This window comes from Strix uralensis, chromosome 31, assembly GCF_047716275.1.
Source record: "Strix uralensis isolate ZFMK-TIS-50842 chromosome 31, bStrUra1, whole genome shotgun sequence".
Taxonomy (NCBI): Eukaryota; Metazoa; Chordata; class Aves; order Strigiformes; family Strigidae; genus Strix; species Strix uralensis.
In genome coordinates this window covers 1,959,913-1,977,073 of record NC_134002.1, presented here as the reverse complement: position 1 = coordinate 1,977,073, position 17,161 = coordinate 1,959,913, and the positions used below count along the sequence as shown (strand labels likewise).

Below are 17,161 nucleotides of genomic sequence, written 5' to 3'. Positions count from 1 at the left end.
GGGAGAACAAATGTCCAACAGCAGCTCCATCAATGAGTTCCTCCTCCTGGCATTCGCAGACACACGGGAGCTGCAGCTCTTGCACTTTGGGCTCTTCCTGGGCATCTACCTGGCTGCCCTCCTGGGCAACGGCTTCATCATCACCGCCATCGCCTGTGACCACCACCTGCACACCCCCATGTACTTCTTCCTCCTCAACCTCTCCCTCCTCGACCTGGGCTCCATCTCCACCACTCTCCCCAAAGCCATGGACAATTCCCTCTGGGACAACAGGGCCATCTCCTACTTGGGATGTGCCACAGAGCTCTTTTTTTTCTTTTTCTGTGCTACAGCAGAGTATTCTCTCCTCACCATCATGTCCTACGACCGCTACGTTGCCATCTGCAAACCCCTGCACTACGGGACCCTCCTGGGCAGCAGAGCTTGTGTGCACATGGCAGCACCTGCCTGGGGCACTGGATTCCTCAATTCTCTCCTGCACACGGCCAACACATTTTCACTACCACTCTGCCAAGGCAATGCCCTGGACCAGTTCTTCTGTGAAATCCCCCAGATCCTCAAGCTCTCCTGCTCAGACTCCTATCTCAGGGAAGTTGGGCTGCTTCTTTTTAGTGCCTGTTTAACATTTGGATGTTTTGTTTTCTTTGTGGTGTCCTATGTGCAGATCTTGAGGGCCGTGCTGAGGATCCCCTCTGAGCAGGGACGGCACAAAGCCTTTTCCACGTGCCTCCCTCACCTGGCCGTGGTCTCCCTCTTTATCAGCACTGGCATGGTTGCTTACCTGAAGCCCCCCTCCGTCTCATCCCCATCCCTGGACCTGGTGGTTGCAGTTCTGTACTCAGTGGTACCTCCAACACTGAACCCCCTCATCTACAGCATGAGGAACCAGGAGATCAAGGATGCCCTGAGGAAACTGATTGGACGTTTTATGGCAGCCATAGACTCTCATTTCTCTACAAATTACTCCCACTGTATGACAACCTAAGCATGTCTTTCCTTCTTGATATAGTTATTTTTTTATTTTTTTCCTTTTGTGATTATGTGTTCTACAAAGAAATTCCATTAGTCTTTCCCTCCCACATCAGTATTCTCCTGTCTTGTCAGACCCATGGTCATTGTGTAAAGGAGGAGCCAGGCACTCTGTGTCCTTAAGCAAAATAAATGCACCCACAAACTGTTCTTCTGGCATCCATCCTTACTAGGGCAGGAATAAACGGGAATGAAAACACTTTCTGCCTTTACTGCCTCAGGCATCTAGTACTATTATGAGGGGAGAGGGTGGCACGGAGTGACTGCAGACCCCTCAGGATCTGCTGGAGAGGAGAGCAGGGCATGCAGGGTGCCCCTGACCTCCTTCTCCTTGTGCCATGGATGCTTCCCATCTCTGGGGCTGACCCCTCTGTGCCCCCGAGGAGATGCTGTGCCCTTCAGAGGCGCTGAGGCTGTGGGGTGAGTGCCCAGAGCACCCTGCAGTGGGCACTGCCTTGGGACCAGCCCAGACTGGACTTTGCTGGGGAGAGAGGTGGAGAGAGGGCAGGGGAGGTAGGAGAGCTTGGAGGGAGCTGGGCTGGGATGGAAATTACTGGGGATAGAACACCATCAGCATATAACTCACACTGAGTGACCACACAGGTTGAGGACTCACACCGGGGCATTTGTGGTGCAGAGCCAGGGCTTGTGGAAGGGATCAAAGACATGCAGGTGCAGGAGAGAAGAGGCTGGTCTGTGCCCTTGGTGGCATGGACAGACGAGGAGGGTGGCCCAGGGCCTTCATCAACCCCCAGCCTCTCTCATCGGCCATTTCCAGCACTGGCTACTCACCCCAGGGCTATGGACGAGTCTTTCTGCAAGACCATCTCCATCCTCCTGCTGGGCTCAGTGCGTGGGTGGGGGCAATGGCCAGCCCTGCCCGGCCTCTCTCCTGGCCCAGACCCCGGCAGACCCTGGAGCAAGGCTGTCTGCAAAGATCAGCATGGGACACGGCTGGGTCTGGGCAGGGGTCAGATGATGGGGGAGCTTCCAAAGTGGCATGGCCATGGGGAGAAGAGGCAATGAGGACTGTTTTAGGGATTTTGTTGGGGAATGTTTCAAATATCAGATATCAAATGGAGGAGGTGATTGGAAGAATCCAGCATGGGTTTACCAAGGTTGTGCATTCTATGTCAGACCTGAAGGAGTTGATTTTCCACCTGTCCAGACGTCCTTAGGAGAGACCCTGCAGCAGTATCTATTGGAGAATGCTGACATCACCTCTTCTCTACACTCAAAAGTAACAAAATACACCCTTGAAAATAAAACCTCATTTTATTTGAAGCTCTTTGAAATACTCATCCATAACTACATGAGGAAACTGCTCCAATTACTTGTACAAGTCTTGAAGACTTAAAGAAAAGTACAGGAAGAGACATGGCTCCTTAGGGCTTGTTTTATTTTAATGAGCCCCTGGTGTATTTGACCCTCAGGTACTGAGAGGAGATTACTCGAACCTCTCAAAGACTTGATATAAAAAGCAAAACCTGAAGTACCTTGAAGCATCATGGAGTCCCACTGAGGACCATGACCAGCAAAGCCTCCCCAAAGACTCATTAGGACAGATAATTGGAGGCCATGATTGCAGGTAGGCAAAGGGAAGTGCAGGCAGCTCAGGTGCTGAGAAAAGCCGGGGTTTGTTTGATGAAGCAGAAAGGTGAAGCCCTGACCCCCAGCCCCTGGGAAGGCAGATCGTGTCCTTCACACATTGCTCAGGGCTCTTCTGGGACCAGTGGGATGTGGGGTGGGTGATGCTGAGTGAAGGACAATGGGTTTACAGTTCCCAGCCCTATGGGGGTTGTGCAAGGGGGCAATGAGGCCCCCCAAGTGCCTGAGGACAACATGTCCCCTCATAGGCCTTGGTGGCAGAGACGATGGCTGTACCCAAGGGGGCAAAGACTTCGGTTCTCTTGCTGATGCCCAGCCTTGCCAGCGCCCTTTGCCATCTCCACCACAGCTTGTCCTATGCTGTCCCACAGCTGCTCCTGTTTCCCTGCAGGCCGTAGACACCCACCTCGCTTCCTCACCTTGCTCTGCCCCTGGCATTTCCACACCTTCACTGACGTCTGGCCACACTCACACTCTGTTCCCTGAATCACAGAGACATGGACTGATCTCATCTGTCTTCTGGATGACTTCTTGTGCCACAGCACAACCCTTGGGGTGACATTTCTTCCTCCTCATGCCCAGTCTCCACCTTCCAAACTGCACTGTGTGACAATGTTTTTGTCTCCTGCTGTTTCCTACAACCCTCTGGGAAACAACCCTTCAAGCAGGGAACACAACCCCTCCGCCTTCTTGTGGCCTTTCACCCAACCAGACAGAAGCCGCCTCACCAAGATCTCCCAGGGCTGCTGGCTGTACAGCTTCTCGGGTAGACACAGCCAAGCCCTGTGCCTACTGCTCTCCTGTCATGTTCACAGGCAGAAGAGACACAACAACCCAAATCTCAGCCCCCTTCCTGGAGTGAGCCTGGGCCCTTGGGCAGAGGGGATCTCACAGTCCATGTGCCAGCTGGGTGCCTTCTGCTGGCCTGGCAGAGGTGCTGGCAGACGGGACCTTAAAAGGTCCTCTCCCAGCCCTGAGTCAAGAGCTGACCTACCAGCTGTGACCTCACAGACCCTTTCTCAGCCGTGGTCCTGCTGTGGCCTATCACCTGCATAGGCACAAGTGACCTCACAGCCCCCTTCACAGCCATTGGCTTCCTGCTGGATTAGGAGTTCTGAGACACAATGACCACATGATGCTGTACCCAAACATCACCCAGTCCCTGAGCAGATAGAAGTCAGCTTGTTTCATCAGATTTATCTGATGGATTTCCTGCCAAGGTTTGGAGTAGAGAAACATTCCTCTGAGGAACTGCTGTATTTACACTGGTGTATTTCATATCTCTATTTCTGCTTCTCTCTTTTTTCTTCTTCCTCTGTCTATCCTGGCTTCAGAGAGCTCTCCAAGGGAAAGATTCATTGAATCAAAGATTAACACAGGTCAGAAGAGACCCCTCAACCCCACGGTACTGGCTCTGGCTGGGATGGGGTGAACTTCCCCCATAGCAGCCCCTATCCTGCTCTGCTTCGTACTCATGGCTCCAACGGTGTTGATCACACACCAATGATTTGGCTGTTACTCAGCAGTGTTCCTACTGCAGGAAGGCTGTCTCTCCAACCCCCCCTCCAGAAGCTGGTACCCTCCGGGTGGGCAAGTGGCTGTGAGGGGACATAAATGGGACAGCTGACCTGAATTGACCAAAGGCATATTCCACAGCATATGGCATCATGCTCAGCAATAACAGCTGAGAGAAAGGAGTGCCGAGAGGAGGGCGTGACCTTCATTATTAAGGTATTATTCTTCCAAAGCATGTACCGAATTCTTACCTCCCAGGAGGTGGCTGGACATTGTCTGCTGATGGGAAGTCGAGAATAATCATAAAATCTTTCACTCATGGAATGTCTTGGGTTAGAAAGCACCTTAAAGATTATTGGTCAGGGACACCTTCCCCTAGACCAGGTTGCTAAAGGCCCCATCCAACCTGGCCTTGAACCGTTCCAGCGAGAAGGCAACCTGTTCCAGTTTCTGACCACACACAAATTAAAAGGTTTCTTCCTAATATCTAATCTTAATCTCCCCTCTTTCAGTTGAAAACCTTTACCCCTTGTCCTATCCCTCCACTCTCTGATAAAGAGTCCCTCCCCAGCTTTCCTGTAGGCCCCCTTGAAGTACTGGAAGGCTGTTATAAGGCCTCCCCAGAGCCTTCTCTTCTCCAGGCTGAACACCCCCAACTCTCTCAGCCTGTCGTCACAGGGGATGTGTTCCAGCACCCTGATCATCTTCATGGCCTCCTCTGGACCTGCTTGAGCAGGTCTGTGTTCTTCTGATGTTGGGGGCCCCCAGAACTGGACACAGTACTATGGATGGGGTCACACAAGAACATAGTAGAGGGGAAGAATCCCCTCCCTTGACCTGTTGGCCACCCTTCTCTTCATGCAGCCCAGGATACAGTTGGCTTTCTGAGCTGTGAGTGCACATGGCTGACTCACAGCCAGTTTTCCCTCAAAGTCCTTCTCCGCAGGGCTGCTCTCAATCCACTCATCATCCAGCCTGTATTTGTGCTTGGGATTGGCCTGAACTATAAGCAGGACCTTGCACTTGGACATGTTGAACTTCATGAGGTTTGCGCAGGCCCAGCTCTCCAGCCTGTCCAGGTCCCTCTAGATGGCACATCTCTTCCCTCCAGCATGGAGACCGCACCACACAGCTCGGTGTTGCTGGAGAGTTTGCTGAAGCTGCAGCCAGTCCCACTGCCCATGTCACCAACAAAGATCATAAACAGCGCCGATACCAATACTGACCCCTGACGAACGCCACTCATCACCACTTTCCTTTCGAAAATCGAGCCACTGATCTCAATCTTTGAGTCAGACTGTCCAGCCAATTCCTTATCCACCGAGTGGTTGATCTGTCAGATCCATTTCTCTCTAATTTATAGACAAGGATCTCATGTGGGAGAGTGTCAAATCCTTTTCACAAGTCCAGGTAGATGACATCAGTTGCTCTTCCAACTGTTCTGTGGGGGGCAGCAACTGGCAAGACCGTTGTGTGTGTGCATGTCACATTGGTGTGTATGTTGGTGGGTGTAACCAGTAGTGAACATCAAACGAGAGTAACCAGTGAGTACAAGAGGCCAGGAAGCCTGGTATTTTTGATAGCCTAAGTCTAGACTGGACACTAGAGAGCCCAGAGGGTTTGCAAGTAGCTACTGTAACAGTAAGGTGACCAAAACCACCTCCTGGAGAAACTGTGAGGTCTTGAGAGTCAGCGGAGAGCTGAGGAGTTAACATGAGAGGAAAGAAAATCATGGGCAAAATTGTGGTGGGCAGATGTCTAGTCCAGACCTCCTGACCATGAAGAGTAAGTACATGAGGCCTTAAGACAACCTCACCCTGTCAATGGCACAGGCTGGGGGCTGCCTGGCTGGAAGAATCCCCGCGGGAAAGGTCTTGGTGGGTTGGGCAGGAGGCAGCCGTGTGCCCTGGCAGTAAGGGAGGCCAGCTGCCCCCGGGGCTTGATGGCCAGGAGTGCGGCCAGGAGATCAAGAGAGGGCATTGTCCAGGTTACTGTGTCGAGATTTCAGACCCCCAGGACAAGAATGATGTTGGCAAGCTGGAGGGGGTTTGGTGAATGGCCCCCAAGAGAGGCCATGCCTGGAATGCTTTGCCTGTGAGGAGAGGCTGAGGGAGCTGGGCTTGTTCAGCCTGGAGAAGGGAGGGCTGAGGGGGACCTCAGTGCAGCCTGGCAGCACCTACGAGGAGGCCATAAAGAATAGAGAACTAGGCTCTGCACCATGGTGCATGTTCAGAGGATGGAAGGTGAGTGTTGGGTGAAAGAGGGGATGTTCAACCTGGAGATAAGGAAAAGATTTTTCACCCATCTCAGGGCTAGACCTTTAGCATGGTGGCCATGAACCCTGCTGGCCCTTGTGTCTCTCGTGGTTTTTCAGGTCAGAATAACAGAGGTATCCCCAGAATCAGACCCCAGGTGGGCCTCTTCCACCTGCCTCACCCCCTCCCATCCCCAAGCATGTTGAAGTGACCTCAAAATCATCCCCATTCCAGCCAGATCCCCTTGACTTGCCTCTCCCATTCCTCTCTGTCCCTCTCCTGTCTCAGCTGGGATGAGTCATTTTATGATGAACATCTTGTCCCCAAATTACTGGGGACATCTGCTGGCCAATCAGGATCCTGTAACAGGAGTGGCCTCACAATCAACATCACAATTTGTGGTCCCTTTCCCTGTCTCTCCCCATCCACTCCCTTGACTCCTCATCGCTGCTGCACCCCACGGTCAAGAGCCAAACCCACCCCCTTCACTGCCCTTTCCCTCTCCCCCGCCGCACGGGTTGGCAGAGCCAGGGGGGACATGTCATGTCCAGGCTTTGCAGTGCTCATGCAGAATTATTGCCACAAAGTCGGTGCTGAGATCAGACTCAGTGCTGTGGAGCAGACCCCAGCAAGAAATAACAGCGTTCAACAGGAGATCTGCAGTGGTGGCAACCATGTTGGTTTTGCAAGGGGGTTTCTGTCCATTCACTAAAAGGATCTGCTACTACCAAGATGCACTTGGTGTTTCAAGCTGTCACTGGCAGAGCTCCCACCAAATCAGTCTTCCAGTGTGGCCGTGGGCCTCCACTCTGTTGGTGCTGGGCTGGGGCTTTTACTCCAGTGTAATCTGCACTGGTCACAGCACAAGACAGACAGCTCCTACCCCAGAGATCTACATCCTTCTTCGTGTTAGGCCAGCACTCACTGTCCTTCACTCTGCTCAGAGTGTTTGCCTCAGCTCATGGAGGAGCTTGATGAGATTCTCCTTGAATATTCTGAGGCACAATCCAATGCTTATTGCCTTCTGCATCTACAGCATAATAAATATTCCTTTCCCTTACTGTGTGCATTGACCTGATGGGTCTGTTCACATGACTCCCTTGAATTATTCCCTGGTTGGAAGGTGACCTTTTCCCAAATTGGGTCAAGATGACGGGCTCTGTCACAGCCACTTGACTTTAATTTTTCTGCAGTTATTCAGCCTGAGGTTACCCCAGATGAGACAAGAGTGTTCATGGATGCTCCTGTGCCTGCTAATAACAAGGCCAAGTTTCTCGTGTTCCCAATGGCTTCTTCATCTGTGGGTCATCCCCAAGAATCTGCTGGCAAGGGTACCAGGATCCATGGTGCCAGCCCACAGGAACCTGGGCCTTCCCAGTAGAACCTATGGATCTTGACCAAGACTTACTCTTGAGTTCCCAGACTGCAGGGAATGCATTGCATTTATTGTCACTTGTACTAGAAACTGAGCTGCTCTTCCTGCTTTCTCGAGGTAATTTTCTAAAACCTTTAGTTCCGTTTCTAAATCTTTTACTTGTTTGGCCTCTAACTCCAGCTTTCTATTTTGTATGCAGAACATATGTCTGTGGACCCTACCATCTTCCTCTTTTTTGATTACATCGGGTGTCTTAATTTGGGAAATTCTTCAGCATCCTGTCCCATGGTCTTCTTCCCAGGAGGTTCCTCATCAGGCCAGAGCCTGCTCTACTGAAGTCCTGCTCTTTGCCTTCTTCCCTTCTCTCAGGAGCCTCAACTCAACTTTCCCACCCTTGACTGTTACATCCCTGACCAGCTCATCCTTGTTTCTAAGTATGATTGCCTGCAGGACAGCTCCCCAAACTGGCTCCTCAGTCACCCTTGTCTGGAGGATGTTGTCGAGGAAATCCAAACACCTCCTGAATGGCATTCACTTTGCTATGTTGCCCCTTCAGGAAATACTGGGATAGTTTAGTTCTTCCATAAGATCCAGAGCTAATTCCATTTAAATGCAGAAGGCTTCATCTACTTCCTCTTCCTCATCACGGGGGTCCATAGCAGACATCTACCCACCACAGTGTTGCCCATGACCTTTCAGCTCTCAACTGACTCATCATCCATCCCCAGGCAGAGCTCCACACATTCCTGCTGCTGTCTTCCACAAAGGGCAACTTCCCCTCTGGGTCCAGCCCCATGGCCTTATCAGTACCAGACCACCAGAACCCCACAGTTTCTCCAGGAGAGGGGATTTGTAGTGCCCTGCAACTTCTTATGCTGTTCTCTTGTTAGAGACACCCCAGTCAAGATAAGCCAACTGCACACAAACAGGAAAAAATGATGAAATGGAGTTTTACTCAAGGGACACACTGAGAATATCTGGGATTAAGCAAATGGAAGCCACATGAAGTTTTACAGAGAGACGTGGCCGGGCCTGCATGGGTGGGGGTGAATAGCCTCATACATCAGGACAGGTGAGACCTGCCTGGCTGAGCAGCGACTCTGACGAGAAGGGCCTGGGCACTACGAGGGATGCCCTACGAGCCAGTGGAGGATGGACACGATGAACAAGGGCAGCTGCCTACGGGGCTGCATTTGGAGGAGCATGGCCCACCCTGACAACCTGAGTTACCATCCCCCTCCATGCAGCATTGGTGTGGCCACACGCACATGGGTGTGTCCCAGGATGTGGCTCCCCATTCTGGAGAAGTAGGGAGGACCTGGAGAGTGTTGAGTGAAGCTCTGCCAAGGTGGGGTTCAGGACCTAATGCCCATGAGCTGTGTGAGGTGGCTGAGGGACCTGGAGTTCTTTGGCCCAGTGGTGTGGAGGCTCCAGGCACTATAGGAGTAGCCTGAGAGTGACTGAGGGGTGATTTCAGGGAGGATGGAGCTTTTCTTTGTAGCGAGATACATCATGAGAAAGAACTAATGCCACCAAGTGCAGCTGGGGAGGCCCAGACTGGACACAGAGAAATGTCACTCGAAGGGCAGTGCTGTGGTGTAACAAGTCACCCAGAGGGAGACTGGAGCAGCCCCAGGCTTTGTGTTTCAAGAGCAGCCAGGGAGGATGGAGAGATCTCAGTAAAGGAAGGGAGATGCTGAGGTGAGAGCAAGGTGTGGTAGTCGGGTGGACATCTCCAGCCTGCAGAGAAAGAGGTGCAGGTGTGGGACACGGTGGGACAGCCTGTGGTGGAGACGATAGAGGGATGAGGAAAGTCTGAAAATCCCCCAGCAGAGATGAGCTCTTTCTGCCCTTGGCTCTGGCTGTTGTCTCTGCCACTGATGCTGATGAGGAAGCACCTTCCCCTTCCAGCACTGGGTCTCAGGGCCTCCCCTGCCCCACCCGAGAGCCTGGGAGGTGTTGGACCATAGTCCTGCCCTTGGCATTGCCCATCCCCACATCACACTGCCCCAGGAAGAGCCCTGAGCTCTGTGTGAGGGACATGTTGCCCTGTGAAGGGAGATCCAAGGGCTGGGTATCAGACCTCGGCATTAGGCTTAATGTAACACATCCAGGTTTACTCAGAATTTGTTCCCCCTTGACATGGCCTTTGTTTACCTGTCATCTCTGCCTTCAGTTTTCTGCTTTAACAAGCCCCTGGGGAGGCTTTGTAAGTAATGGTCCTCAGTGGTACCCATTAACACTCTACGATCTTTTGTTTTGCATCTGACATGGATGTCTTCAGAGGGATCTTCAAATTCCTATCACTGCCTGAGTTTCATGGACTCAACACCAAACCCACCTGCGTGTCATTAAAATGCCTTGGGCTGGTCCTCTGCTGCAGAGCTGGGCCGGGCTCCTGGGACAGAGGGAGCTCAGGGCAAGTGGTCAGCGCTGCAGAGAGACAGCTCTGCCCAGGAGCAGCTCCTCTGCAAAGCGCAGCAGGGCTGAGGGCACTGCCTGCAGGCACCGAGGGCAGAGGAGCCGGGCACAGAGAAGGGAAAGGCAGACGGCAGTGGCAGGATGCTGAGAGCTCACTGGAGGAGAAATCTTCGCAGCCCTTGACACAGTAAGTCTGTGGGTGCAGGGCAATGCAGCTGCAGGTGGTGGAGGGATGTGGTGAAGCCGGCACAGCCACCAGGAATGTCCCTGGTGTCTGCAGGAGGAGGAGGCCGTGCTCCAGAGCAGGGCTTCCCTGCTGCACTGTCAGAGGGACAGGCCATGGCGGCTGCCTTCTCCCGGGGACGGCTGCAGGGGTGTGCAGGCGCGGGTGCAGCCAGGGGTGCCCAGGGCTGTCCTTGAGAGCAGGGTCCCTGCAGCCCAGGGGCTGTGTGCTGGGGCAGGGACTCTGCCGCCTGCCAGGGTCAGCACTCAGCCTGCCCGGGGAGCTGCCCACGGCGCTGTGGGGAGAAGCTGTGTGGGGAAGGAGAGACCCCTGGCAGAACAGGGTCCTTCTGCTGTGGAGGGGTCTTGTGAAGCTGTTGCCAGGACACTGGCACAGGCAGCTTTTCAAGAGGAATCAAAGGCAGGGGATTTCTGGAAGATTAAGACCTTTCTAGGGTCTGTGATTTCAGCTTTCTTTTCAGTGAAATGGAAAGATGCTGCCAAAAGTGAATAAATCAGTGACTCCTGATCTGTTACACGGGGGGATCAGCGGATCTGCTAGAAGCCACATAAAGTGCCTTCACCCACCCCTCTACCTACAGACAGCACCAGCACCACCTTTGCTTGCAGTATCAGTGCTTATCTGACCTAGTCCTTAGGACCTGCTGACAGGGAGATGCCCCTGGGCAGGGCCCTGCTGCCAGGAGGGGTCTCCAGGGCAGAGCTGAGCACACAGCGGGTGGGATGGGGGTTGTGAGCACTGGCAGGGAGGAGACTTAGAAACAAATAGCTCCTGCAGGGGTATCTCCAGGCAGCAAAGAGCCAGGCCACCCCTCCTCATCATTCTCTTCTCACTGCATGAGAAAGGAGAGAAGAGTTTGGAGAAATGGACTTTGAAACTGGAGACTTCTAAGCTCACAAAAGCCCAGTTTCTTCTTCAGATGCGGTGCTAGTGAGATTATCCTCCAGCAGAGATAAGTGTAATAAGCACAGGGCTCCTGTGTGATGACCAGCAGGTCACTTGTGGACAGAGCAGCTCTCCTGACTCTGCACGAGGGTACAGGGAGCGCTTTTGTTGATCAGGGCTCCCCCGGGTTCCATCTCAAAGCAATGCGAGAGATGTTGTCTTCTGCTTCTTCAAAGAAAGTGCCCTCACTCAGCAGCACGAACCTGAGCTCATAAAAAGGAGTTAAATGAAGCTCCCCCAAAGAAAAAGAAGTCATTTTCAGGGGATGTTTAGGATTGACTCAAAGAAATCTGCCCTAACTTGTCAATGTTTTCTCTTTTTTCAACACTCCCCCATGCCCAGGGAGAACAAATGTCCAACAGCAGCTCCATCAATGAGTTCCTCCTCCTGGCATTCGCAGACACACGGGAGCTGCAGCTCTTGCACTTTGGGCTCTTCCTGGGCATCTACCTGGCTGCCCTCCTGGGCAACGGCTTCATCATCACCGCCATCGCCTGTGACCACCACCTGCACACCCCCATGTACTTCTTCCTCCTCAACCTCTCCCTCCTCGACCTGGGCTCCATCTCCACCACTCTCCCCAAAGCCATGGACAATTCCCTCTGGGACAACAGGGCCATCTCCTACTTGGGATGTGCCACAGAGCTCTTTTTTTTCTTTTTCTGTGCTACAGCAGAGTATTCTCTCCTCACCATCATGTCCTACGACCGCTACGTTGCCATCTGCAAACCCCTGCACTACGGGACCCTCCTGGGCAGCAGAGCTTGTGTGCACATGGCAGCACCTGCCTGGGGCACTGGATTCCTCAATTCTCTCCTGCACACGGCCAACACATTTTCACTACCACTCTGCCAAGGCAATGCCCTGGACCAGTTCTTCTGTGAAATCCCCCAGATCCTCAAGCTCTCCTGCTCAGACTCCTATCTCAGGGAAGTTGGGCTGCTTCTTTTTAGTGCCTGTTTAACATTTGGATGTTTTGTTTTCTTTGTGGTGTCCTATGTGCAGATCTTGAGGGCCGTGCTGAGGATCCCCTCTGAGCAGGGACGGCACAAAGCCTTTTCCACGTGCCTCCCTCACCTGGCCGTGGTCTCCCTCTTTATCAGCACTGGCATGGTTGCTTACCTGAAGCCCCCCTCCGTCTCATCCCCATCCCTGGACCTGGTGGTTGCAGTTCTGTACTCAGTGGTACCTCCAACACTGAACCCCCTCATCTACAGCATGAGGAACCAGGAGATCAAGGATGCCCTGAGGAAACTGATTGGACGTTTTATGGCAGCCATAGACTCTCATTTCTCTACAAATTACTCCCACTGTATGACAACCTAAGCATGTCTTTCCTTCTTGATATAGTTATTTTTTTATTTTTTTCCTTTTGTGATTATGTGTTCTACAAAGAAATTCCATTAGTCTTTCCCTCCCACATCAGTATTCTCCTGTCTTGTCAGACCCATGGTCATTGTGTAAAGGAGGAGCCAGGCACTCTGTGTCCTTAAGCAAAATAAATGCACCCACAAACTGTTCTTCTGGCATCCATCCTTACTAGGGCAGGAATAAACGGGAATGAAAACACTTTCTGCCTTTACTGCCTCAGGCATCTAGTACTATTATGAGGGGAGAGGGTGGCACGGAGTGACTGCAGACCCCTCAGGATCTGCTGGAGAGGAGAGCAGGGCATGCAGGGTGCCCCTGACCTCCTTCTCCTTGTGCCATGGATGCTTCCCATCTCTGGGGCTGACCCCTCTGTGCCCCCGAGGAGATGCTGTGCCCTTCAGAGGCGCTGAGGCTGTGGGGTGAGTGCCCAGAGCACCCTGCAGTGGGCACTGCCTTGGGACCAGCCCAGACTGGACTTTGCTGGGGAGAGAGGTGGAGAGAGGGCAGGGGAGGTAGGAGAGCTTGGAGGGAGCTGGGCTGGGATGGAAATTACTGGGGATAGAACACCATCAGCATATAACTCACACTGAGTGACCACACAGGTTGAGGACTCACACCGGGGCATTTGTGGTGCAGAGCCAGGGCTTGTGGAAGGGATCAAAGACATGCAGGTGCAGGAGAGAAGAGGCTGGTCTGTGCCCTTGGTGGCATGGACAGACGAGGAGGGTGGCCCAGGGCCTTCATCAACCCCCAGCCTCTCTCATCGGCCATTTCCAGCACTGGCTACTCACCCCAGGGCTATGGACGAGTCTTTCTGCAAGACCATCTCCATCCTCCTGCTGGGCTCAGTGCGTGGGTGGGGGCAATGGCCAGCCCTGCCCGGCCTCTCTCCTGGCCCAGACCCCGGCAGACCCTGGAGCAAGGCTGTCTGCAAAGATCAGCATGGGACACGGCTGGGTCTGGGCAGGGGTCAGATGATGGGGGAGCTTCCAAAGTGGCATGGCCATGGGGAGAAGAGGCAATGAGGACTGTTTTAGGGATTTTGTTGGGGAATGTTTCAAATATCAGATATCAAATGGAGGAGGTGATTGGAAGAATCCAGCATGGGTTTACCAAGGTTGTGCATTCTATGTCAGACCTGAAGGAGTTGATTTTCCACCTGTCCAGACGTCCTTAGGAGAGACCCTGCAGCAGTATCTGTTGGAGAATGCTGACATCACCTCTTCTCTACACTCAAAAGTAACAAAATACACCCTTGAAAATAAAACCTCATTTTATTTGAAGCTCTTTGAAATACTCATCCATAACTACATGAGGAAACTGCTCCAATTACTTGTACAAGTCTTGAAGACTTAAAGAAAAGTACAGGAAGAGACATGGCTCCTTAGGGCTTGTTTTATTTTAATGAGCCCCTGGTGTATTTGACCCTCAGGTACTGAGAGGAGATTACTCGAACCTCTCAAAGACTTGATATAAAAAGCAAAACCTGAAGTACCTTGAAGCATCATGGAGTCCCACTGAGGACCATGACCAGCAAAGCCTCCCCAAAGACTCATTAGGACAGATAATTGGAGGCCATGATTGCAGGTAGGCAAAGGGAAGTGCAGGCAGCTCAGGTGCTGAGAAAAGCCGGGGTTTGTTTGATGAAGCAGAAAGGTGAAGCCCTGACCCCCAGCCCCTGGGAAGGCAGATCGTGTCCTTCACACATTGCTCAGGGCTCTTCTGGGACCAGTGGGATGTGGGGTGGGTGATGCTGAGTGAAGGACAATGGGTTTACAGTTCCCAGCCCTATGGGGGTTGTGCAAGGGGGCAATGAGGCCCCCCAAGTGCCTGAGGACAACATGTCCCCTCATAGGCCTTGGTGGCAGAGACGATGGCTGTACCCAAGGGGGCAAAGACTTCGGTTCTCTTGCTGATGCCCAGCCTTGCCAGCACCCTTTGCCATCTCCACCACAGCTTGTCCTATGCTGTCCCACAGCTGCTCCTGTTTCCCTGCAGGCCGTAGACACCCACCTCGCTTCCTCACCTTGCTCTGCCCCTGGCATTTCCACACCTTCACTGACGTCTGGCCACACTCACACTCTGTTCCCTGAATCACAGAGACATGGACTGATCTCATCTGTCTTCTGGATGACTTCTTGTGCCACAGCACAACCCTTGGGGTGACATTTCTTCCTCCTCATGCCCAGTCTCCACCTTCCAAACTGCACTGTGTGACAATGTTTTTGTCTCCTGCTGTTTCCTACAACCCTCTGGGAAACAACCCTTCAAGCAGGGAACACAACCCCTCCGCCTTCTTGTGGCCTTTCACCCAACCAGACAGAAGCCGCCTCACCAAGATCTCCCAGGGCTGCTGGCTGTACAGCTTCTCGGGTAGACACAGCCAAGCCCTGTGCCTACTGCTCTCCTGTCATGTTCACAGGCAGAAGAGACACAACAACCCAAATCTCAGCCCCCTTCCTGGAGTGAGCCTGGGCCCTTGGGCAGAGGGGATCTCACAGTCCATGTGCCAGCTGGGTGCCTTCTGCTGGCCTGGCAGAGGTGCTGGCAGACGGGACCTTAAAAGGTCCTCTCCCAGCCCTGAGTCAAGAGCTGACCTACCAGCTGTGACCTCACAGACCCTTTCTCAGCCGTGGTCCTGCTGTGGCCTATCACCTGCATAGGCACAAGTGACCTCACAGCCCCCTTCACAGCCATTGGCTTCCTGCTGGATTAGGAGTTCTGAGACACAATGACCACATGATGCTGTACCCAAACATCACCCAGTCCCTGAGCAGATAGAAGTCAGCTTGTTTCATCAGATTTATCTGATGGATTTCCTGCCAAGGTTTGGAGTAGAGAAACATTCCTCTGAGGAACTGCTGTATTTACACTGGTGTATTTCATATCTCTATTTCTGCTTCTCTCTTTTTTCTTCTTCCTCTGTCTATCCTGGCTTCAGAGAGCTCTCCAAGGGAAAGATTCATTGAATCAAAGATTAACACAGGTCAGAAGAGACCCCTCAACCCCACGGTACTGGCTCTGGCTGGGATGGGGTGAACTTCCCCCATAGCAGCCCCTATCCTGCTCTGCTTCGTACTCATGGCTCCAACGGTGTTGATCACACACCAATGATTTGGCTGTTACTCAGCAGTGTTCCTACTGCAGGAAGGCTGTCTCTCCAACCCCCCCTCCAGAAGCTGGTACCCTCCGGGTGGGCAAGTGGCTGTGAGGGGACATAAATGGGACAGCTGACCTGAATTGACCAAAGGCATATTCCACAGCATATGGCATCATGCTCAGCAATAACAGCTGAGAGAAAGGAGTGCCGAGAGGAGGGCGTGACCTTCATTATTAAGGTATTATTCTTCCAAAGCATGTACCGAATTCTTACCTCCCAGGAGGTGGCTGGACATTGTCTGCTGATGGGAAGTCGAGAATAATCATAAAATCTTTCACTCATGGAATGTCTTGGGTTAGAAAGCACCTTAAAGATTATTGGTCAGGGACACCTTCCCCTAGACCAGGTTGCTAAAGGCCCCATCCAACCTGGCCTTGAACCGTTCCAGCGAGAAGGCAACCTGTTCCAGTTTCTGACCACACACAAATTAAAAGGTTTCTTCCTAATATCTAATCTTAATCTCCCCTCTTTCAGTTGAAAACCTTTACCCCTTGTCCTATCCCTCCACTCTCTGATAAAGAGTCCCTCCCCAGCTTTCCTGTAGGCCCCCTTGAAGTACTGGAAGGCTGTTATAAGGCCTCCCCAGAGCCTTCTCTTCTCCAGGCTGAACACCCCCAACTCTCTCAGCCTGTCGTCACAGGGGATGTGTTCCAGCACCCTGATCATCTTCATGGCCTCCTCTGGACCTGCTTGAGCAGGTCTGTGTTCTTCTGATGTTGGGGGCCCCCAGAACTGGACACAGTACTATGGATGGGGTCACACAAGAACATAGTAGAGGGGAAGAATCCCCTCCCTTGACCTGTTGGCCACCCTTCTCTTCATGCAGCCCAGGATACAGTTGGCTTTCTGAGCTGTGAGTGCACATGGCTGACTCACAGCCAGTTTTCCCTCAAAGTCCTTCTCCGCAGGGCTGCTCTCAATCCACTCATCATCCAGCCTGTATTTGTGCTTGGGATTGGCCTGAACTATAAGCAGGACCTTGCACTTGGACATGTTGAACTTCATGAGGTTTGCGCAGGCCCAGCTCTCCAGCCTGTCCAGGTCCCTCTAGATGGCACATCTCTTCCCTCCAGCATGGAGACCGCACCACACAGCTCGGTGTTGCTGGAGAGTTTGCTGAAGCTGCAGCCAGTCCCACTGCCCATGTCACCAACAAAGATCATAAACAGCGCCGATACCAATACTGACCCCTGACGAACGCCACTCATCACCACTTTCCTTTCGAAAATCGAGCCACT

The 17,161-nt window shown here is 52.7% G+C and overlaps 2 protein-coding genes across 2 annotated transcripts; both read left to right on the top strand.

Annotated features, from left to right (window-relative positions):
* The first annotated feature begins 355 nt into the window (after positions 1–355).
* Positions 356–985, top strand: LOC141936059 (olfactory receptor 14J1-like). The gene has a single exon (XM_074852784.1). It carries the CDS (start codon positions 356–358, stop codon positions 983–985), a length of 630 nt encoding a protein of 209 aa, XP_074708885.1.
* A 1,622-nt stretch (positions 986–2,607) lies between these two features.
* On the top strand, positions 2,608–15,974 carry LOC141936058 (olfactory receptor 14J1-like). Its single transcript, XM_074852783.1, has 6 exons — positions 2,608–2,617; positions 3,350–3,403; positions 12,066–12,704; positions 15,083–15,136; positions 15,705–15,775; positions 15,897–15,974. The coding sequence occupies exons 1-6, from the start codon at positions 2,608–2,610 to the stop codon at positions 15,972–15,974; spliced, it is 906 nt and encodes a 301-aa protein (XP_074708884.1).
* Positions 15,975–17,161: the final 1,187 nt, after the last annotated feature.